The 23,901-nt window shown below is 49.9% G+C and overlaps 1 protein-coding gene and 1 long non-coding RNA gene across 9 annotated transcripts in view; one reads left to right on the top strand and one right to left on the bottom strand.

Annotated features, from left to right (window-relative positions):
* The window catches only part of NOL4L (nucleolar protein 4 like), a 130,848-nt gene that overhangs the window by 51,838 nt on the left and 55,109 nt on the right, over positions 1-23,901 (top strand). For 7 of the 8 annotated variants that reach the window (XR_013365150.1, XM_077872693.1, XM_077872699.1 and 4 more), the window contains exons 3-4: positions 3,903-4,014; positions 13,835-13,944. Coding sequence is in view for 7 of the 8 variants with exons in the window: in XM_077872693.1 (XP_077728819.1) it covers positions 3,903-4,014; positions 13,835-13,944 (222 nt within the window). In the remaining variant the exon portion in view is untranslated. Of the gene's footprint in view, positions 1-3,902; positions 4,015-6,004; positions 6,031-13,834; positions 13,945-23,901 lie in introns of those variants that run through there. The other variant, XM_077872701.1, reaches the window with a different exon arrangement.
* On the bottom strand, positions 5,216-5,872 carry LOC144298181 (uncharacterized). Its single transcript, XR_013365151.1, has 2 exons — positions 5,609-5,872; positions 5,216-5,419 (listed from the first exon to the last, which is right to left on the bottom strand). It is a non-coding gene; the product is annotated as an uncharacterized LOC144298181 (long non-coding RNA).

Below are 23,901 nucleotides of genomic sequence, written 5' to 3'. Positions count from 1 at the left end.
CCTGGCTTCTCGTCCATATGCCCGCCGCGTGCCCCACTTCCCGCTGCCCAGCCTGGAGCTGGCACATGACTGGCAGTGGGCCAGCTGGGCGGCACACAGAGCTGGAATTTCAGCAGCAGGGCCAAGGCTGAGTGGAGCAGGCCAGGGCCCTCCTGCAGTGGGTGTGAAGGCCAAGGGGGCTGCTGCACCTCCCTCCTCCCCGGTGTGCCTCCGCTCCCTTCCCCCCTTCCCCATCTGTCACCCTTCTCTTGCCACCCTTTTCCTTTTTTGGGGGTGGGGGTGGTGCCTGGATGCTTTTGTCCCCCTTCTTTTCATCTGCTCCCATTTTCCTCAGCCCAAGCCTTGCTCTTAAGTCTTATCCATGCCTGGGAAAGAGCCCCCAAGAAAACTCAGTGCTGAGGGCTGCAAGGAGGCACAGCCTGGCCTCGTGGCATTTGCATCGAGCCCCTGGCTGAGGGTTTTGGGACCTGTCTCTGTGTGTTTTACCAGACCTGAATCCTGGGACTGCCTTGCCCATCTGTAGGGCACCTGGAACCTTCCAGATTCTTACAGGTCTGTAGTGCCTGCAGGAAGCAGGGGCCTGGAAGGGCAATAGGCAGACTTGTTCAAGGACATTAAAGCAAGCACATTCTTCTGTGGGGGAAAAAGAAGCTTCTAGCACCCACCACAGTCCAGCAATATATCAGAGAGAACAGGTAATGAGCTTTCTGAAACGGAAGGTATATACGAGTCAGGGATAGAAGGCCATTTACAATGGATTATGCAGGGGATTCCCATTTGGGGCAGGAAGTCCCTGCCTTACTCAGATGCACTGTGACCAGAGGACCCAAAGGACCCGTAGGGGGACTTGCCCATGCCCCAGGGTCAGGGGAGGGTTCCAAGTGGTTCTACAGAGTTCCCTGATCCCACACAGAGGACTGGTCCTTTTTCAAGAGCCTTTTCTGGAGTCTGTACCCATTTGGGTTGGAGCAAACTGTTTGCTTCCTTTCCCAGGGTGTTGTTAGGCTAGATCGAGCTACAGAGTCTGGATCTGGCTGCCCAGACCACTTTGGAGTTGGGGCCAGATGTGGTCAGCAGCTGTTCCAGGCCCACCACGTGCTAATCCACTGCAGGGCAGCAGGAGGATCTTGTAAAGTGGTGCAAATCCCCCCAATTGGCCTCATCTGTCCTTGTCGGCCCCTGAGCTGGGGAGCAAAAATGGGGCCTTACAAGTCAACAACTCTGCAAATAGCTTTTGCTCTCCCTGCCATGAAGTCTCCCTTCATTTTACCACTAAGAAAAAAGTGAAAGGTTTCAGTGTCCGGGCTGGAGACCCCAAGTGCAAGGCAGCAGACCTCTAAGGGAAGCTGGCTGGAAGCAGGGGTCCTGGGGCTTCCCCTCCTTAAACACAGCAGCTCTATCTTTATCTGTTTCACATTTTGGGCTTCAGCACGAGAGACTATTTCCAGAACTGTGTCTGGAGCTCCGAAACTATCTGAAAACCACCATCTTATTGACTAGAGCATAAACGAGGATTGTCCTCCTTTCAGCTCATCCCCAGGTCCTGTGGCCTTGGGCATCAATGTAGTTGGACAGAAACGGAGATCCCATTTCTCATTTGGACAACCAAAAGATGCCCAAAGAAGACTGAAGGCCACACAATGCTCCTTCCTCTGTGAAGGCCTCTTCAGCAGCATGGAGCTGGGTTGGACTCTGCACTTCACTGACATCCCCCCTCCCCCTGCCTGGAGCTCTTACTGAGGCTGCACACAGGGCAAAGCTTCCCTCCAGGGAGGGAACCTATACTTCTTGAGTCCACCCTACCCCCTGCCCCCTGGCGCCCCTATGTGGGACCCAGGGCCAGAAGGTGTGCGCCCAGCAGTCCCTTGCCCTGTGTCAGGCCAGCCAGCTTTGCATACTGCTAGGATCCCAACTGAGGCCAGGAGAGCTGTGGCCACAACTCTGCGAATTGTAGCTGTACCCTCAGTGGGTCAGGTGGCAAGTAGGGCTTTTGCCCGTGCGGCAAGCATGTCAGAGCAGCGAAGCAGCGAGGCCAGGAATGCTTTCCTTAAGTGCTGTAAAAATTATTTCTCTGCCCAATGGCAGGTGAGCTCCATATCGTGAAGTAGGGCTGTTCCTATGTATCAACTTTCCTTTTCCCAGCAGACCGCGACACTCCTCCCCCAGGTCCTCAACTCATCTCTTCTAGGTCTGACCTAGGATGTCACACCTTGCAGCGCCTCAGAGGTCATCTGTTTGCCCAACTCGGCCACAGCCCGGCTCTTTGCCCAGTAGGCACCCTTCCCACTTGCCTGTTTACACGTGCCATCTGTCTTTCAGTGGAGCCCAGCCCTCTTAATCCTGAAGGCCTGAGAGGGACATGCCACCCCTAAGATTTCCAGGCAGGCTGGGCTGGGAATGAAGATGTCCGTATATGTGGCAGGAAAGCCCCCATCCTGGAGCCCTAAGACCCGAGGAGGACGGGCCGCATGCCCTCTCATCCACCAGCTCCAATCAGAGAGCAGGGGTTTGCCCTTGTCCCTGACCTCCAGAGGAAGGCAATCAGACAGGGAATTTGGAAGGGAGATAACTCATCAAGGAGCCTGCCTGCTCCGCAGAGCATCAAATCAGCTGAGAAATAACAATTGTGTCACCAAAATTAACTCTGCCTTTGCAGCCGGCCACCAAGCAGGAGCGGCCCCCCGAGCTCCACAGACCAGCTGAGCTGAGGGCACAGCCTGAGCTGGTCCTCTGAGGGCTTGGCCACAGCCCTAAGACGCCACCCACCCTCCCCAAGCCCATCCGCCCTGCCCTACCCTACTCCACCTCCTGGCCACCACAAAGAGGGGACAGGACACTCGTGCATCCTGAAGGAGCAGACCTGGTGCTGTCCCCTCCCTCTGGGCGGACCAGAGCCCTCGGCCAACTTTCCCCGGCTGGGCTGCGGCGAGCATGATGGAATGCTGGGCTGATGCTGCCCCTTAGTGGAGAGGAGCGGGAGGGCCCAGGCTCTGGGAAATGTGCGAAAACCAGCCACTGGGCAGCTACCAGCCTCAGCAGGGGAACCTGAGCCTGAGAGTCCGCTAAACCAGGGCCAGATCATTTCCTGAAACCCAGAGCAAGAAGAGATGGCTGGGCTTCTGGGCCCACACCTCCTCCTTCCCCACTGCCCTGCCCAGCCTGTTTCTTGTATTCCTTCCCATTTACTTCACCTCCCTTCCCACCTCCTTGGCTAGGAGAGGCCCCCTGGAGGCAGTTATGGAGTGGTGTGAGCTGGAGCATGGGCTTTGGTCTGCCACCACCTCTAACAAGCTGTGTGACCTTGGGCAAGTAGGTCTACTTCTCTGGGCCTTGTGACCTCACCTGGAATTGTGCTGGTTCTTAACAGCGTGTCCAGTTTGAAAAATCTGATCCCTTGGCATCAGACATTCACAGCTCTCCCTAAAGTGTTCTTGATCTGCGAGTTATTGCAGGAAGAGCTTGTAGAACCTTGGGTTCTGTTCGTAGGCGCAGGGCCAGTAGATTAGGTGGGTCTCAGTTTATCCACAATCTCTTAAGAGTGGAAATTGTTTCGTCCTCCCCTAGAGCAATGTTTAGAAACTCTTTTTCTTTTTTTTCAGGAGCAACAATAAAATACTCTGAGAGGACTATTACTTGTTAAAACATAGGTTAGATAATCTTTACATGCTTTTGCCTTCTCAATTTCTAATTCTTTTATTCAAACTTTTAAAACAAATGGTTTTCCATAAGAGTACTGACTCATTTGTGTGGCTAAGAATTGAGGACACCTGCCCTTTGCTCCTCAAATCCTTTCCCTTCCTGCAAGGGCCAAGCACATGCCACCAAAGCACAAACCTTGGCGGCTTGGTGACCAGGTGGCCTCCCCCTCGCCCATATAATGAGCAAAGCTCCTCTGTCCCCAGATTGCGGAGACCTATGCCTTCCTTCCACGAGAGGCCGTGACCCGGTTCCTGATGAGCTGCACAGAGTGTCAGAAGAGGATGCACTTTAACTCCAATGGCCTAGAGCCCAAAGGTAGGGGAGGGGGCGGGTGTGCTGGTGGCTTGGGGGAGGCTGGGGGTGGGGCTCCCACCAGCAGGGTCTGCCCTTTGCTGGCGCAGAAAGAAAAGTGCATGGCCAGCGGTTGTCACAATTCCCAGTGGCCAGTGTGGGTCCATTGCCCAAAGCACCTCATTTTTGTTGTTGTTTTCTTTAACTTAAAAAAAAAAAGTCAAATTCCATCAAAAAACTGATAGTGCATTCCTACTGTCCTTCAAGACCCTCTTCTCCCACCAATGTTCCTGATGGAAATGATCACCTCTCCCTGTTGCCTAAGCTCCTTAATTCTTGCCTCCCAGGCCTCACCCTGAGAGCAGTGTCTTCATGGGTCTGGTCTCACTGCCCTTTCTGTGAGCTCTCTGAAGACAGGAGCACACCTCCTACCACATGCACCTTTTTACCCTGTAGTCCCACCCCTGCCAGCAGTAGGTCCTCCCTGAGTGTTCCTTCCCTACACACATCCAGGAAATCTGGGGAGATTACTTAGAATTCAAATGCCGGGGATCCCTGGGTGGTGCAGCGGTTTAGCGCCTGCCTTTGGCCCAGGGCGCGATCCTGGAGACCCGGGATCGAATCCCACGTCGGGCTCCGGTGCATGGAGCCTGCTTCTCCCTCTGCCTGTGTCTCTGCCTCTCTCTCTCTCTCCCTCCCTCTCTGTCGATCATGAATAAATAAATAAAAATATTAAAAAAAAAAAAAAAAGAATTCAAATGCCCAGGGCACTTGCCACCAGCCAAACTTGGTCCCTTGGACCGAGGTCCCTGCTCTCCTGTTCTGCCCTGCCCACTGAGATACAGCAAGGACCCCCACCTCAGTCTCCTCACTACCTCACCCTGAGCACCCCCAGAGGCCTCTGGTAAGTCTGGGGCCCATCTCTTTGCAGGTGGCTTTGGCACAGCCAGGTGGGCCAATACATTCTGCTGGTAGGGTTATAGCTCTGCCGTGAGCCATGGTGCCCAGGTGGGCAATTTGTCAGGGCTCTTAGGCTGGTCCTGGGCATCAAGCCTGTAAAGGTTGCTAAGTTGGTGGGTGTTTTGCCTGAGGATGGGAACAGACTCAGAATGAAGGGCAAGCTGGGCACTTGGGTGCTACCCAAGTGGCATCCACCATTTCTAGAGAAGGAAAAATCAACAACAAAGCTCAGGGAGATGACGACAAAGACATTGGAGCATAGGTGTCGAGTGGGGTTTGTTTGTTTTTTCTCTCATTTTGGTGGTCTCTGATGCACATGGGTAACTCTGACACCAGCTGACTCACCAGATCCAGAAGCCTTCCTGTCCATGGGGTCCTTAGGCTACAGCTGCTTTGTCTGGTACAGTGGGTAGCTTCTAAAGCATGTGGGGCAGGAACGTGTGTCTCATACTTCATAAATGCTGAGGTCCTGTTTTAAGAGCAGAACCCCCCAAGACCACGTTGGGTGGGTTCGAACCACAGCTCTGCCACTCAGCAGCTGTGGGTCCTGAACAAGTGATTTCATCTCTCTGAGCCTCAGCCCCCTCATCTGTGGAGTGGAGTTAATCATGGTACCTACCTCAGAGGGCCGATGAAGCTTAAGAGTTAATCCCTGTACCTGGCATGGGGCTCGCTGGCTGGAGGAGTGAGCTGGGGTTGTTACAGTTATCATAATCTCGATGGCTCCGAGGCCCCTGCCCCAGTTGGTCTGGCCCAGGCCATGTGGCTGCAACCCTGGTGCCTGCAAATAGGCCAGGAGGGCTTTCCCTGCTGCACCTCCACCCTGTCAGGGTCTGGGTCCCAGGGGCGTGTGCCCTGCTGGTGGTTGCCTGTCCCTTCCTGTTCTGTCCTAATTGTTTCCATAGCAACTGGCAGAGTCAGACACTGAAGCTCTAGCCTAGAGGAACAGGCAAGGCCAAGAGGGGCCGCATTTGTGGGCTGCTCTGGGGTGTCTGCAGGCTCCCTGTCTTCTGCTCCCTTGCTTTCTGCTGGTATGGAGGACATTCCTCACCTCCCCCACTCCTCAGTGAAGACTGCAAGGTATCCGTCTCGAGGCTGCAGCTCCACTCCTCCTCATCTGTGGGCTTTGGCATGTCCAGGAGGGCGATGCTGAGCACAGCAGCAGCCTGTTTCTTCTCTGGGCTGCCACCACTATGCCCCCACCCCCAGGGAGGAGGAGGATGGGAGGGAGGTGGAGAAGGAGAGGGGGGGAGAGAGAGAGAGAGAGAGAGAGAGAGAGAGAGAGAGAGAGAATGTGAGCACTCACGCCAGCAGGGAGCCGCCTAGAATATAAACCAGCTCTGTGGGTTCTGTGCTAGAGCCTCTTTCCAGGGGTTTGCTCCAGGCAGGACAGAGAACAGGCAGCTGCGTGGTATCCGTCCTTCAGAATGCTACTTCTCTGTCCGCAGGAGAGCAGCTTCCCACACAAGGAGAGGAGGAGACACTGAGGGAGTAGGAGATAGTGTGGCCTATGGAAAAGTATAGGCGGGGGTGTGGGGGGCATCCAGTGGGCCTAGGTGGGGTGCCTGGACCTGGCTGAGTGTCCTGTGGTAGGCTGGGGACCTCTCTGCTCATACCAGCTTCTATGATCCTATGAGGTATCTCTCCCAGCTTGCCTGAGGAAATGGGGCACAGAAGAGTGTTATGGTGAAATCGGTGGTCCAAGCTCCACCAGAAGGCAGGAGAACTTATGTTATCATCACAAAAATGGGTGTGATGCCTGTCTCTTGGAGTTAAATTAAAGGAGGCCATTCTGTAGGGCACCTGATGCAGCAGGCACCTGGGAAACTTCAGCCTGTTCCCTCGACCCTACAGCATTGTACCACCGTGTCCAGACACAAGAGTGCCAATGTTTGGGTGGCTCCACAGGGAGACACTCGGTCAGTCACCCCACCTAGGTCAGCACCCCGGGTATACAATCTGGATGCTGGGCAAAAGGGAAGAGATTGTTTTCTGGAAGCTGCTAGTGGAGAGCCTGAGAGTCTAAAAGGCTCCCCTGTCTGCTTAATGGCCAGAGGCATTAGCTGCCTGGACTCCCATCGCCAGCTGGCAGGGTGTCCCTTCTCTTAACCCAGCTAAGAGCTTGCAGATCTGACCTCCTCCTGCCATGCTGGTCTCTCTGGACGTGGCCATACTGCTTGCTCCTTCATAGGCACCCCTGTCATGCTGGCTCTCCCCCTTCCCCACCCTGCCCCAAGCCCCAGAAGCAGGCCTGTGTTCCTGTCCCAGGAAGGTGGGGCAGGAGGGGGACAGGGAACAGGATGGAGACTTCTCAAGGGGCTGTTGGGAAAGTGCCTGGCTTCCTGGACTCGTGTTAAAAAGAAAGAAAGGAAGCAAAGCAGCCTCCCCTGCCCAGCAGTTTGTCCCCGGCAGAGCGCGGGGGCCTGGACAGTCCCGTGCCCTCCCCCAGCGCCGGGAGCACAAACAAAGGAGGCTGCCGAGGATCAGGAAGTCCAAGGATGGGAAGTTCCAGGGCCTTCTGGCTCCACGCTCCTTTTCCACCACCCCTGAGTGAGTCCAGGCATAGAGGGGACAGAGAGTGAGAACCAGCTGTGCCCTCAACCAGCCCCAGCTGCCGGGGAAGGGGGCCTCTGGGGAGGCACCTTCCAGTTTCCTTTGGTGTGACAAAATATTATTTGTATGGAAGCAAACCAGGAGTTAGCAGTGGGCAAACACATTATCTACCAAAGGAGACAGAATCATCCACTCAGGTGGTATTTTCTTCTCAACCAGGCCCAGACTCCTCTGTGTGGTTCCAACCTGCTCTGTGCCTGGCCCCTCCAGATCCTTCCTTCCTGTCTTCCCCCCATGTGACCCCATTCCAGCTGATTCCTTTGCCCCTGCAAAGGAATCTTTCCTGTGCTGGCCTGGTTGCTGGCCTCGCCTGACCCAGTTTTCATACTCACTTGCTGTGTAACATGGGGAGGGTGTCTCATCTGTAAAATGGGGGTATTAATACTAGTATCCACCGCGTGGAGCAAGAGGGTCTGCGTGGAACTCCTAACCGGTGCTGAGTAGCTGTCAGCTACATGATTGAACGCTGTTCGGATCCTCTCGGCACAAAGCCGTCGGGAGCTACTCTAGAGCCCCCTGAGCCCTTCCTCCCCTGAGCTGTAATGGACTCACCATCAGTCCCACCCCGCTGAGTCCCACACCTTCTCCCCACCCTGAACGCAGACACATCAGTGCTTCTTAAATACTCGGCTGGTCTACTGATTCACATCCCTGGGGAAGAGGCTTTCCATCACCATCTGAGCCAGCCCCAGGCCTCAGGTCTCTGTTTCCACATCTGAACACCACCACAGGCTGGCTGATCTCGTGGCTGCTCTGGGCCCCCATGATGCACACATCCTTCAACATCCAGCCCTGCCTGGGAGGCTTGCCACCAGCACCCGAGGCCACGGGGGTCTCTGGGCTGAGTTCTCCCATTCCGTATGTGAAAGCTCAGGAGAAATGCCCCCATGTGCTCCAACCGGAGGAGCAAGGGCCACTACCTCCACCGAAATTTGCCTCGATTGATGCATGCTGTGGGAACCCCACTGTGAAGGTCATCATTTGGCTTGGCCTGTGATGATTATTGATCACCACTGATTATTTCCTTTCTTTCTTTAAAGATTTTATTTATTTATTTGAGAAAGAGTATGTGTGAAAGAGAGTTTGCACACAAGTGGGGGGAGGGTAGGAGCAGAGGCAGAGGGAGAAGCAGGCTCCCCGCTGAGAAGGGAGCCAGACATGGGACTCCATCCCAGGACCCTGGGATCATGATCTGAGCCGAAGGCAGATGCTTAACTAACTGAACCACCCAGGTGCCCCTCACTGATTATTTTCAAGGCTGGTAAAACCAGGGCTAGCTGTTTAGGCAGGTCTCAGTTTTCCTTGGCAAAGGGTGTTGAAACATTTCTTTGAGTGGTCTCTCTGCCTCTGTCACCAGCAACCTGCTGGATCATAGTGGTTCTGTGACCCTCGCAAACTCCTCACTCTCCAGGGGTGTCAGGTTATTTTTAGTGACTCGAGTGTGGTCCCTCTCTGTGCTGACCACAGCAGAGGCTGGCCTGTCTCAACAGAGCCCAGGGGTCCATTTGTGCGTCCACCTTAGCTTCTGCGTGTCCTGGTATGTGTCTCGCCCGCAAGCGCATGACTCCGCAGAGCTCCTGCTTGGCCCCTGCTCCTCACCTCTTTCCTACTGAACCGATCTCCTGATGTGAGCCACTTATCACCTCCAGAACCGTGGGCCTCCTGACTGCTGAAAACCCCGCCTGCCTCTCTCCTCGCCTTGGTCCCACAGCCAGCTCCCTGGCACCTTCCCTCACCTAGAATGCCCCCTGCTCACCATGGTCCTGCCTCCCCGCCAAACTCACACCTCTGGAGGCACAGGTTGCTAGCATTTCGCTGCACCTTGATCTCTGATGGATTTGTGTGTGTGTGTGCCCACAGGGTGTCCTGGCTCCTCCTCTTGAGCCCCCCCAGCTTGCTTCTGGGCACTTTTTTTTTAATTACTTTTTTTCATTGGAGTTTGATTTGCCAACATATAGCATAACACCCAGTGCTCATCCCGTCAAGTGCCCCCCTCAGTGCCTGTCACCCAGTCACCCCCACCCCCCGCCCACCTCCCTTTCCACCACCCCTTGTTCGTTTCCCAGAGTTAGGAGTCTCTCATGTTCTGTCTCCCTCTCTGATATTTCCCACTCATGTTCTCTCCTTTACCCTTTAATCCCTTTCACTATTTTTTGTATTCCCCGAATGAATGAGACCATACACTGTTTGTCCTTCTCCGATTGACTTACTTCACTCAGCATAATACCCTCCAGTTCCATCCACATCGAAGCAAATGGTGGGAATTCATCGTTTCTAATGGCTGAGGAATATTCCATTGTATACATAGACCACAGCTTCTTTATCCACTCATCTCTCAATGGACACCGAGGCTCCTTCCACAGTTTGGCTATTGTGGACATGGCTGCTATGAACATCGGGGTGCAGGTGTCCCGGCGTTTCATGTGCAGGTGATTTCTGAGCTGTGGACATGCTGGGGAGGGAGCAGCCTCCTCCCTCTTCCAGAGTACTGTCCTAGCCATTGCTCCCCCCTCCCTCCAAGCCAAGCTGTACCTGGCTTTATTAAAAATGCCTTCTCATCAGCAGTCATGGTATTGTAGGCAGGCCAGGGGTGTCCATCGGTAAAAGGAACACAGTGCCTGGCCTCGCTGGATGACCGAACATGGAGAATGGGCATGACGCCGGATGAGCTCTTCCTTTGCTGCTCTGACCAGCCATCCTTAGGGGACGAGGGTGGCCCTGCTCACAACTCTTCACCAGATAACCATGTCTTTGAGGAAATGAAACAGAAATGGCAGAATTTTCTGTCTGAAGACCCAGGATCTGAAAACAGGAACCATGGCTCATCTAAGTGTCTCAGGGTGGTTGCTCAAATGTCTACCTCACGTAGTGCTCCCAACCCCATGGAGCCGGGGTGGGTGGGGAGGCACGGGTCCCAGCACGCTCCCGGGGGTCAGGAGGTCAAGTCTGGGCTGAGGGCGAGGCGGCAAGAAGAGGACCCAAGGACACTGAAACCAATTACAGCGCCAGGTGCCCGAACAAAGGTGCCAATGTGCAGCCTGTATCAGAACCCTCCGCCACAGAACCAAGAGGAAACCTCTAGAAAAAAAGTTTTTTTTTCGGCCCATTTTAAGCCAGTGTCTGAGATATAGTAGTGACATTTAGTTCTTCTTTGAAGAAAAAAATCTTCCTTGAAGAACGCAAAAAGTCTGAGTGTGACAACACAGCTTTTTAAAAAGCAAAACATGGTTCTGCATTTTTATACAACTCGTTAAGAAATGTTATTCAAGGGGATCCCTGGGTGGCTCAGCGGTTGAGCACCCCCTTCGGCTCAGGGTGTGGTCCTGGAGTCCTGGGATCGAGTCCTACCTCAGGCTCCCTGCATGGAGCCTGCTTCTCCCTCTGTCTCTGTCTCTGCCTCTCTCTCTCTGTGTCTCTCAAGGAATAAATAAATAAAATCTTTTTTAAAAAAAGAAATATTATTCAAGCTGTATGATCACCAGAAGTATGCCACCTGCAAAGGACACCCATCGTCCCCAAGACCGGTCTATATGGACTCCATTTTCTGTGGGGCTGTTTTCCCTGTATCAAGCAGAGACTCCTTTGCCCCTTTGGGTAGCTTCACCCTCTTATTTGCAGGGGAGTTTTTCCTTTATTGTTAAAATATTCATAACATAGAGCTTGTTGTTTCGATCATTTTTTTAAGTGTGCATTCAATGGCATTGATTATAGTCACACCATTGGGCAACCAACACCACTGTGTGTTTCCAAAACGTTTTCACCACCCCAAACAGAAACCATGTACCCATGAGGCAATAACTTCCCCTTCCCAACCCCTAGTCCCTAATAACATCTGTTCTACCTTCTGTCTCAATTTGTGGGCCTACTCTAGGTATTCCATTTAAGTGAAATCATATAGCATTTACCCTTTTGTGTCTGGCTTCTTTCACTCAGGTGTTTTCAAGGTTGCAGGGACCTTCCTGGCCTGAGCTCCAGTTCCTCCACTATGACCCCAGTACCCACTTGGCCTTTTGCTAGTCTTTCCAGCACAGCGGTGATGGTGGAGGGTAGGCTCTGGCCAGTCCAAAATAGCTCTGGTCCAGAAATCCTCCTCCTCACACTGCTCAAATCCCAGCCCATGAACAGAACTAGGCACCAAAGGGAGCTTTGGAGGCAGAAAGAGGAGGCTAGAGAATGGGTAACCAGAACTATTCCCCAGGGAGAGGGTAAAGCAGGGTCAAGTGACTAACTGGCCAAGTGAGGCCCCACTTAGTGTGACAGGTCCCAGCAGGTGACTCCAGGGCTTTGAGATGGTCATAGCAGGAGGCATCTGAAGAGGAAGCTAGACTGGGGAGGGGGGTGACAGGCTCCCTTTCAGTCGTGCTCCCCGTCTTCCTTGATTTACTCCTGTGCCATTTTAGTCTGTCCACCTGAGCACCCAGAGCGGCACCTAAGATGCAGAACACAGAGGCTGGGTGGTGTCCACTGCGGCAGCCCCTGCAGAAGGCAGCTTAGCCAAAGATTTTTAAGAGTCATGGAACAGGGATGCCTGGGTGGCTCAGCAGTTTGGTGCCTGCCTGCGGCCAAGGGCACGATCCTGGAGATCCAGGATCGAGTCCCATATTGGGCTGCCTGCATGGAGCCTGCTTCTCCCTCTGCCTGTGTCTGCCTCTCTCCCTGTGTCTCTCATGCATAAATAAATAAATCGCTAAAAAGAAAAGGGGGGGAATCCCTGGGTGGCTCAGTGGTTTAGCGCCTGCCTTTGGCCCAGGGCATGATCCTGGAGTCCCAGAATTGAGTCCCACATTGGGCTCCCTGCATGGAGCCTGCTTCTCCCTCTGTCTCTCTCTCTCTCTCTCTCCCCTTCCCCTCCCTCTCTCTCCCTCTCTCTGTCTCTCATGAATAAATAAATAAAATCTTAAAAAAAAAAAAGAGTCACGGAACAGTCCTACTCTTTGACCCACAAATTCCGTTTTTTGGGGTATTCTAAAAAGGACACAATCAGGGGTGCCTGGGTGGCTCAGTCGATTAAGTGTCCAACTCTTGGTCTCAGCTCAGGTCATAATCTTGGGGTTGTGAGACGGAGCCCCACATTGGGCTCTGCACTCAGCATGGAGTCTGCTTGAGATTCTCTCTCTCCTTCTGCCTCTGCCCTCCCCTGGCTTGCATGTGCACACTATAAATAAATAAATAAATAAATAAATAAATAAATAAATAAATAAATTCTTTAAAAAAATACAGTCAGAAATACGTACCAATATTCACACATGAAGATGTTCCCTGTAGTATTGTTTATAGAAGCTCCCAATAGGAAACGACCTAAGTAGCCAATCGTAGGTGAATGGCTTAAGTAACTTATGATAAAATAGTACACAGGTATAAAAATGCTGTTTGCAAACAAACCAAGATTTTTGACGGTGGGAGAAATGACGATGATGATGTTAAGCAAAAAAAACAAAACAAAACAAAACAACATTTTTTTAAGTGGACTACATAATTTTCTGTATGCATTTTAATATCAACTACATAAAAAAGAGAAATCACAGGGAAAAAAAAAACCAGAAGCATATGCCAAGCAGCTTGGTGCAGTTATTGGGGTTTTTCTTCTTTACATCTCTCCACACTTAGCAACTGCTCTAGAAAAGGAACATGCATTACTTTGATCTTCAGGACAAGAAAGCAATAAATGGGAGGAACAGGCCTCCTCTCTACATAATTAAGAAGGGACGAGAATTTGGGAGGCAGGTACTGGAGGCCTGGCCTAGACCCGCAAGCCATATGGCACCTGACCATGCTTTTGGGAGATACTATGGGGGTGGGAGATGTGGTCAGGTGGTCGCGGCCCGTGGGCACCCAGGAAGCTGGCTTAAACCAGGATTGGAAACATACACGCCTCTGAGGGCCTAGCAGGTCTCATAATCAAGTGAAAATGTGCATAGGAAATGGTGGGGACGATGGCAAAACGGAGAGCTCACACCCTGTCTGAAAAAAGGGGCTGCTGCAAAGCTGCAGCAGTGGTTGGCCATGTGGGGAAGGTGAGCCCTGGGTGACTGGAACTTCCATTTCTCAAAGAGGCCAGATAGTCCTGATCTTTAACATCTGAACTCTTACTAAACACTGGCACCCAACCCAAATCCATTTTCAGCACCAGCTTGTGAGCCGCCAGCTTGTGAGGTCCAGCCCATCTTCGTTCTCCTCAGGCTGTGTTCTCCGTGTGGGTAACAGGCTGTGGTGCCTGCCAGGGGGCCCAGAGCACAGACTGAAAATGGCCTCCTTTTGTTCTTTCTGCCAGAAAACGAACCTCCCTCTCCCCTGGTCTCCGGGATCATCGATTACAACATGCCCCTCACCTCCACGTACCTGAAGCAGATGAAGTTGCGGGTGATGAACTCCCAGGAACAGGTAAGGCGTCCGTCTCTCCTTGCCCTGCCTGGGAGCGTCCTAACCGGCCTGGATGCAGCTGGTTCCTTCTAAGACGTGGGGCCCACGGCGTGTGTAAACACACTGGAAATCAAAGAGGCCCTTATCTGGTGATCTGGGCTCACAGTCCAGGCTAAGGGGGGGTAAAGAATGTGTTCCTAGTTAGGGGTCTGCTGGGCAGACAGGCCTGCCAGGTCTTCAGTGAAACCCAGGAAGCTCATGCTTCACAGAACTTTCCCCAAGGGCAGGGGCCAGGGAGGGAGTGTGCCCAAGCCATAGATGTTGGCTCTTAGGTTGCTGTCTCTCTGCTTTGCCCTTTGTCTGCAATGTCACTCATCTCCTTTCCCCGGGGAAGTGCGAGAGGGCCCCCGGCTGCTCGCCTATGGCCTCCGTCACTCTGGGGGCCCAAACAGGCCACAGGGATGGGCCTGGGAGGGTGGCCTGTGTAAGATAAGGCCCTGGGGCTCCCTGGCTGTCCCAAGACTCCCCAGCTGTAGATTGCCAAGTGCTGTCAGGCACCATGGAAACAGGCTATGAAAAGAAAACCACTCTTGTCTGCCTCCCCACACAGTCTACCTTCTAGCCCTTTGCAAAGCAGGTAGCATGATTGTCCTTCAAGGGGGGACTAGGTGAATGCCACCCCCGCCCTCCACTACCACCCAAAACCAGGGTAATAATTTCTCACCTTCCAATTTTCTCATCTGTTGTGACATATGAATCTACCTTTGTAGATATATGTCTTTGAGGCCTACCTAGAGGAGTGGGTCTCCCCTCTCCACGTCACCCGACTGAAAGTCTGACTTCCAGCCCTGGGTGCAGTGTCCCACATACTGCTGGTCTCCTTGACAACCCAAGCACGCGTTCGCAGAGTGGTGCTTTCTCCACAGCCAGCTCCAAGGCGATATAACAGGACATGTTCAGGTAGCATCTGGGGCTGTGGCACCCAATTCGAGGATTTGAGCTGGCTGGCTTGAACGTGCCACGTCTGCCTTCCTCTAAGGAGGGATGGTGTGCCCTCCCGTCCCCATACTATGCCCAACCCCTAACGGTTGGATGAGATAAGCTTTGTTCTCAGTGGTAGAGTTGTTTGTGTCTCTGTGCCTCCTGCATCTTCTCACCTGAGATGGTCTGTTCTATGATGGTTACATCCCTAAGAAACTTCATGTGATCGAAAATAGTGCCTATGGGGCAAATGGTGGGGGGGTTTCTAACAGAATGGTAAGATTGTTTCCGTGCAGGAACGTCAGTAATAAGGATGGTGCTTTGGTTACTAGTCATAAAATCTAAACACCACTGTGCATGTTCCGCGTGAGATCTCTGACTCCTGTTCAAGAGTAATTTCTTTTCCTAGAACCATCTACACTGTCATGAACACCTGGCTTCTCACACATTCTCATCACCATTCTCATCTGTCACCATAAAGTGTGGAGCCATTTGAACAACTGGTAGTACAGCCTCACGGCTCTTTCTTTCCTACAAAACAGTTCTAGATCTAGATCACCACCAGAACCAGTAGCAGTCAGTGTAGCCCATGGATCCTGTTATATTTTGTCTTGTTATACAAATTCTTACTGTCTGTGGGGAATTATAACTATTGGTTAGGTACATTTGCAAGAATTCAATCATTCAACAAATATTTATGGAGCCCTACTCCATGAGCCAGGCTGTAGGGATGATCAAGTCTTAGGAACAACTGTTACTAGTTATTATGATTTGGGAGAAACAAACACTAATAAAAAAAATCACACACCAATGCCCAGCTCAGGGCAGGTAGTGATAAACATTTGGGGGAAAGATTAGTCAGTCATCACAGCGCAGCTGTGACAAGTGCCATGCGGGAGGACACATGGTGCTGTGAGTACTCTTAGATGAGCATGAGGGGTGAATCAAAGCAGGGCTTTGTCTCAGAAAGGGATGCCTGAGCCAGGATGGAGGTCTGAGGGAAGAACTCTAGGCTAAGGAAACAGCTTGTGCAAAGGCCCTGCGCCTTGAGGGAGGACAGTACCCATGACCCAGAATCTGAGAGGCTAATATGGCTGCTGCAGAGAGTATGAGATACTCTGTTACTGAAGAAAAAGGGAGAAGACACATGTGTTGGGCAAAGAAGCACTTGATGGGTATCTGAATGAACCGAAATTCATGAAACAAGATAGATGAATTACCCCAGTGAGGTTTAGGCTACTCATAAAGGAAAGGCGGATTGTGGGAAGGTGTTTCTCCCCAAGATGTTCTGAGAGTCCAGCTGGGGCTGAAGTTGAGAGCAGGTGTCTCAGAGTCAACCATGTATTCCTTGCCTTCATTGGTACTTCCCCAGGTGGGGGCCCTCGGACAGTCTCTGATGTTCTCCTTCATGCTGCAGGAGATTACAGGTGCACACCTTCCTGGCAACACTGGGCAGGAGAAAGAACATGGCACCTCGCACACTATGGCCTTTCATCTGCCAGGCTCCAGCACTTGCCACATAGCAGTGAGTTCTCCAGGCCTTGGTCTCTTAGGCAGTGTGTTCTTTCTTTTTTTTTAAATTAATGAGAGACACAGAGATCAGTAGAGACATAGGCAGAGGGAGAAGCAAGCTCCCTGCGGGGAGCTCAATGTGGGACTCAATCCTAAGACCCTGGGATCACACCCTGATCCAAAGGCAGACACTCAACCACTGAGCCACCCAGGTGCCCACAGGCAGTGTGTTCTACAGCTGGGCATAAGAAATTGCATTGCTCATTAGATTATTTATCTGCAGGCGCAAGGAAGGGCCAAGGACCCAGAAGTCTTTGATTCTTCAGCTTGAGTTGAAACTAAAAATACATATATTTGAATTGGTAGCTTCTTTCCTGTAGGGAAGTCAGAGTTGGGCTCCCCTTGGGGTCAGTGAATGGCCCGTTGTACAAATGCAGCCAGGGGCCTGGCTCTGCCACTGTCAAATCTCATGTGCTGACAAGGCTCTGAAAGCAGCTTCATTCCCCGAAGCATCCTTCTGACCCCGAAATGCTGACAGAGGACACCTATAGTGTTTGCAAATCACTCATGCAGGCCATATGGAAAATAAACCCAATTCTAAAGTAACAGGAGCTGGGATAGGTGATATTTTATTATACTTATTAATTTATATCTAAAAACTCTGAGGGAGAAAAATCCCAATAATTCAGCTTTTTCAGGATTAGATATCCAGGAGACAAATAATAAGGCAAATAGACATGTTTCTCTCACTTTGCTTTTTTTTTGTTTTTAAAGATTTTATTTATTCATGAGAGACAGAGAGAGGCAGACACATAGGCAGAGGGAAAAGCAGGCTCCCTGCAGGGAACCTGATCAGGACTCGATTCCAGGACCCTGGGATCACGCCCTGGCCCAAAGGCAAATGCTGAACCATTCAGCCACCCAGGTGCCCCCCACACACACACTTTTCTTTGAGCAGACAATGAACAGGTGGTGGGGCTTACTTGTAAACTGGACAGAACCATGTTACTTGTTGTCCAATTATGTCAAATTAATATGTGGGGAAATGGACCCTTCTCCACAGAGGATATTAGGTAATATGAAAATCTAATAACACTATTCACACAAAGAAAAAAAGATTCTTCTTGAGGGCTGATTCAATACAGCAAATATTTATGGTGTCCTCAATATGCAAGACATTTGGGAGTCAGACGCCAGCCTCCCAGAACCTCCATCCTAAGACACAGAGACCAGGAACTATCATCGCAGTGGCCACATTGAGCCAAAAATAGGGGAGTGTAGTCTGATAAAATCTATTTTCCCCCTTACTTGGGAAAATTCTCATAAAGACATAAAATTGAAATTACATTTAGTTGTACTGAGGAATGTATGAGGAATACATTTTTTCGTAGGCGGCAAGGCAGGAAGGTTTCATGAATCGTGGACTGTCTTGGAGAATGCTCTGTAGCATTCTCTGATAAGATGAGGCCCCAGGGAGGGATGCCACACTCGTAGGGCTGGGGCAGCTGGTAAATGCCATCTACAATGTCTGATCTGGCAAATCCCCTTTTAGGGCTATGTGCAAGATGCACCAAAGAGGAGCACTAGGGTCTCTTCTGCACATGGCCACTGGTTCTCTATTCTGTGTAACTTGGTTTTCTTTCATATATATTTTTTTAATTACACAGGTAACACCTGGCCTCAATAGCCAAAAGCAAAAGCCTGGTGATAAAAATCGCCATCATCCCACCACTCAGGTCACTGAATATTTTGGGGTCCAGTCTTCCAGACTATTGAATAGAAAGAGGATTTTTTTGCTCTACAAACCACATTCTTTGTTTTTCCAATGCTGATTTTCTTTTTTTTTTTTTTAAGATTTGATTTGTTTATTCATGAGAGACACAGAGAGAGGGAGAGAGAGGCAGAGACATGTAAGAGGGAGAAGCAGACTCCATGCATGGAGCCCGATGTGGGACTCGATCCTGGGACTCCAGGATCACGCCCTGGGCTGAAGGCGGTACTAAACCGCTGAGCCACCCGGGCTGCTCCCAATGCTGATTTTCCATATTATCAGAGCCTCTTTGCCCTCTGGGCCTAGATGTTTCCACCTACCACATAAGCTGGTTATGTAATTTTCCTATCATTCACTTTCTCCTTTACCCATGTCTATCACCCACCCATCCACCCATCTACCTATCCATCTGTCCATCCATCCATCCATCCCTCTATCCATCCTTCTATCCATTGCTCACCATAGCCAGGCATGGTTGCAGGTACTAAGGAGATAGTAGTGAACAGAAGCGAGTCTATGCCCTGCTGGCTCTCACAATTCAGTGAGAGAGACAAGGAAAACTGAAATCAATATTCTGGGGCCTTAAAAGAGGAACAGAGGAAGGACAAGAGAGTGAGCTGGGTGGGCACTGTTGTAGGCACTAGGTTATCACTCACTAGGCACCTGTTCTGGGGTGCCTGGGTGGCTCGTTGGGTAAGCATCCAACTCTTGGTCTTGGCTCAGGTTGTGATGGCAGGGTCCTGAGATCGAGCCCCATGTGGGGCTCTGCACCAGACACAGAGCTTGCTTAAGATTCTCTTCCTCTCCCTCAGCCTCTCCCCACTTTCCCTCAAACAAACAAACAAACAATTACGTACCTGTTCAGCGTGGAACACTTCACACCCTTCAGCCCTTGCCCTCACAGCTCTGCAAGGTCCCATGATTATCCTCATTTTGCAGATCCCATAGCTGAGTCTCAGCAAAGTTCAGCATTTGCTCAAGGTCACACAACCACTGACAGGAATGAAACTCAGATTTCTTCCTTCTTTAGACCTGTGCACCCGCCAGGGCCCCAAGCCCTGCTTCTCTCCACACTTACTGAATGACAATGTGCTGATTCGAATCTGAAGCAGATATGCAGCGCATGAGGTTGGTGGAGGGAAGATGTCCTTGGCAGAGATGCTGACAGAGCACATCAAGGGTTTTGTTTGGCCTGGGAACTGGGATCTGCCTTAAATATATGATGCTTAAGGAAATACCATGAGAGGAATTTGGCAGGGGGCTGGGGTTGGAAGGGAGGTCACCCCTACCTTGTGAATGCTCAGTTATCTGCAGGGGTACATGTGTAATTTAATTTGATATAATGCACATTATGGGTGATGCTATCCTGATCTGTCCTAAGATCCCCATATTTGAACCAAGACCCTAATATAGAAATCACATCCAGATCTGGAAGGAGAGAGACAAACTATCTGTATTCTTTCCCCTGACATGTACTTCCATGTTATAGATATGGAGGCTAAGCCCCTTGGATCTACTGTTTTTTGGTTCCCAGAAGCCCTCAGTTCCTTTGCTCTGACCAGAGCATCTTCTTGGGCCTACCCCTTCCCCGGTGCCTCAAGTAGTGCTAATGTCCTGCTAATGGTTCTAGTGGTTCTCCCACCAGCATGTGAAGTGGTGCTGCTCCTCTGTTTAAGCCCCACTGATGGAGTCTTTTACCGGGCTCCATTAACCTCTGCCTCCCTCTCTACTGCCTCTCTCCTGGCCCAGAGTTTTCCTTGGGTAGGAGAGGAGTGGGGGGAGTGTTCTCCTCTCTCCAGACACATGTGGGGCCTGCGAGGTCCGTAGCCCCTGCCCAGAGCTTCTGGGGTCTCCAGAGGTTGGGCCCTCATGCTCTTTGCAGCCACACCTTGCAGCCAGCCAATGTGGAGCAGGACTATTCTTTTTTTTTTTTTTTTTTTGGAGCAGGACTATTCTTAGCCAGGATGCCAGCATATCCACCTAAGCAAAGACCCTAGAGGCAGGCTGACAGTACCAGTTCCACTACCTACCAACTATGTGAATTGGGGCAAATTGCTTCATTCTCTGTGCTTTATTACTCGAGAGTAATAATAATACACCTAACTCATAGAGTTATTCCAAGAGTTGAATGATGCAAAGCAGCTCAGTACTTAGCACAGTGCCTGGCACATTAAAAGCATGGGGGAACTCTCAGTGACGTCTCCTGCTGTTATGTACCTGGTATCTAATAGACACAGGGAATGAATAACCTTGTGCAAGAGACCAGCCAAAGCTCTCAAGGAGCTTTTCTTAGTAGATGGGACAGCAGCCATGGAATTGTGATCCAAAATGGAGGCAAGAAGGCTCCCGGAACCTGTCAGATGATGTAGGGGACATTTGCTTATTTTTAAAGGAGATTTGGACTCACATTGTAAACCCCCTGGACAAAGAGGGCCCATGTGAGAAAAGTGGAGAGGTGACATCTCTAGGAGGACCTGAGCTGGTGAAGACCAGAGCCAGTTTGGAGAAAGGAGGAGGAAGAAAGATGAGATGGAGGAGGAGGCACAGAGCATGGGCCTTTCTTGGCAGTGAGGCCACATACGAGCCCTTTCCTCAGTCAGCACTGGGGAGCTAAGCAAGGATTTGGGCAGGAAATGAGCCTAATCCAAGTGTGGAACTTTCTCAGGTTCCAGTCTCCCTAAGTGCAGGAGGAATTAAGCCCACTCCAGAAATCTCTCCACATTCACTTATTTTTTAAAGATTGTGATAAAACATTTGTAATATAAAATTTGCCATTTTAGCCTTTTTTTTTTCATTTTAACCATTTTTAAAGTTTATTTATATTTTTTAGCAATCTCTACACCCAACATGGGGCATAAACTCACAACCCTGAGATCAAGAGTCACATACTTTTCAGACTGAGCCAGCCAGGCACCCTGCCATTTTAACCATTTTATTTATTTTTATTTTTTATTTTTTAAAATATTTTATTTATTTACTCATTTTAACCATTTTAAAGTAGACCATTTGGGGACGACTGGGTGGCTCAGTCAGTTAAGGGTCTGCCTTCAGCTCAGGTCATGATCCTGGAGTCCGGGGATTGAGCCCCACATTGGGCTCCCGGCTCAGCAGGAAGTCTGGTTCTTCCTCTGCCCCTCCCCCTGCTTGTGCACTCACTCTCTCTCCCTCTCAAATAAATAAATAAAATCTTCTTTTATTTTTTTTAAGATTTTATTTATTTACTCATGAGAGACACAGAGAGGCAGAGACAGAGGGAGAAGCAGGCTCCATGCAGGGAGCCCGATGTGGGATTTGATCCTGGGATCATGCCCTGAGCCAAAGGCAGATGCTCAACCGCTGAGCCACCCAGGGGTCCCTAGTATCTTCTTTTTTAAAAAGTAGACCATTCAGTGGCATTAAATACATTCACAATATTGAGCAACCATCACCACTATCTCCAAAATTTTTCATCACCCCAAACAGAATCTCTGTAGCCATTAAGCAGTAGCTCCCATTCTCTCCTTCTCCAGCCCCTGGTAGCCACTGTCTTACTTTCTGTCATTTCTGTAAATGTGATTATCTAGGGACCTCATATAAGCGGAATCACATATTTGTCCTGTGTCTGGCTCATTCACTAAGTGTAACATGTTCAAAGTTCAGTTGTGTTGTAGCAGAACTTCATTCCTTTCTATGGCTGAATAATATTCCATCACTTGCTAGGCCACATCTTATTTATCCCTTCACCCTTTTGGGTTGTTTCTTCTTTTTGGCTAACTGCATTCACTTTTTAATCTTTTAGACCAGGTTGTGGGACAGGGAAGAATTAAAGCAGGGCTCTGTTTCTTCTCTCTCTAAGTCCTTGCCCCTCTTTTTGGCTCTCTGTTCTCATGAACACTCTCAACCTCAGAAGGACCCCAAGAAATGGATAGACCCAAAGAGACGTGAGAGGCTGTCACTTAACCTAAACAGTGCCTGACTCACAAGGAGAAGCCATAGGCACTGCCTCTGATACCCAGATTTAAGAGCTTGATAACAATAATGATCTCCAGGGAACCTGGCTGCCTCAGTCCAAATACCGGGTGACTCTTGATTTTGGGATTGTGAGTTTGAGCCCCACATTGGGTATACAGATTACTTCAAAAAAATAAAAATCTTTAAAAACAAAATAAAATGAAACAATAATGTTTTCCTCCTTCCCCTTCCTCAGGCTGCACAGCAGCCCAGGCAAGGTGTGAGCTCAGAGGAGAAATAACAAAAAGGAAATGTTTCCATGTCCCCTGTTATGGTTCATTGTATGTAACCTTTGATGGACTCTTAAGGAAGCAGAGGTTCTGATGTATTTTTAAAAATTAAACAGTAATCTCCATGGAATAGAAATAAAATTTAAAATTTTAAATCCCAAGAAAAAAAAAATAAAGAAACAAAGAAAACCTGATCAATGCAGCAAGAGTAATTAAATGAGGGAATTAAAGAAGAAACAACCAAAAAGATATATGATAAACAGAAAACATAAATAAGCGAACAGGAACAAAACTAAGTACCAGTAAATTGCAGTAAATGTAAATGGGTTAAATTCCACTGCAAAGAATAAAAAAGGCTCTGATGAGGTTTATTTAACAGCAAAATCTATTTGGTATTTACAAAAGACTTTTTTTTTTTTTTTAATGACACAAGACGAAACAAGAAAGAGAAGGCAGTGCTGCTACTCTCAAACAAGTGAATGTTCAAGGCAAAAAAGCATTAAATAGTGGAAAGGGAGATAGAACAGGGAAAAAGCAGTTTCCCAGTAAGACTTCAGAGCCTCTTGATCTTGGAGGTCTGCCCTTGGGGGAGGTTGAGGAAATGTTTGGTGCTGTGGAACACAAGTAGCCCCTCTAGGCTTTACCATGAGAGGCAGCATCCTTTTTCCATGGCCCCACCATCAGTCTCTTCACCTTTTGTAATTTGTGCTACTGTGCTGCTGTAGCTACTTCTCAGACCAGGATCTTCAAACTTTGAGCATCTCTGTTTGTTCTTAGAAATGTGCATGGAGCAGCATATGGAGTGGACCCTGTAGTGCTTGTGAGACTGTGGGTGTGCTGCCTTGGCTACCTGGAGTTTAGTCCTACTCCCTCCTCTCCTCATTGGGTTTATCCACCAAAGCACACTGGGACCACTTCCTTAGTTCTCAGCTTCCTTCTTTTCTCTCAACTCCTGGCCTTCCTGATTTCCATTTCTTGTTCCGTCTCTTGACTCCTGCCTCTCAGACGCCCTCAGGCCTCTAGGGTCAGCCTACCATTACCTTTATGTAGTTGAACTGAAGGGGCCCAACTTGCCTCCATGAGAGCCCAGAAAGGACCTGAAATGGCCCTGGCTCCATTTTCAGGATCTGAGAAGCCATTGCCTAAACCTTTTTCTGTCTCAGTAAATCCCTGGCACTGTGGAGGGTTTGTGCTGCAGCAAGAAAAACAAAAAGCAACTAAGATACTGACCTTGACCAACACTGCTGTTTGGATTTTTCCAGGCAAAGAATGATCCTTGGAGTATTTCTGCTGTGAGATGATGTGCAGGTGGGGTAGTTGCTCTCAGATTGTGCTCTGTGCCCTTCAGACCCTACCCCATGACTCTGGGGTGATTCACTCTCAGAAACAGCATCTTAGGTGCCCTTTATCTTTGTTTTATTTTGTTTTTTGTTGATTTGCATTCATTTTTATTTTAATTAATGGAATACATATTTTAAAAATCATATAGAAGGA

The sequence above is a fragment of the Canis aureus genome, chromosome 26 (genome assembly GCF_053574225.1).
Source record: "Canis aureus isolate CA01 chromosome 26, VMU_Caureus_v.1.0, whole genome shotgun sequence".
NCBI lineage: Eukaryota > Metazoa > Chordata > Mammalia > Carnivora > Canidae > Canis > Canis aureus.
The sequence above is the reverse complement of the archived record's forward strand: the minus strand, read 5'-3'. Positions and strand labels throughout refer to the sequence as shown.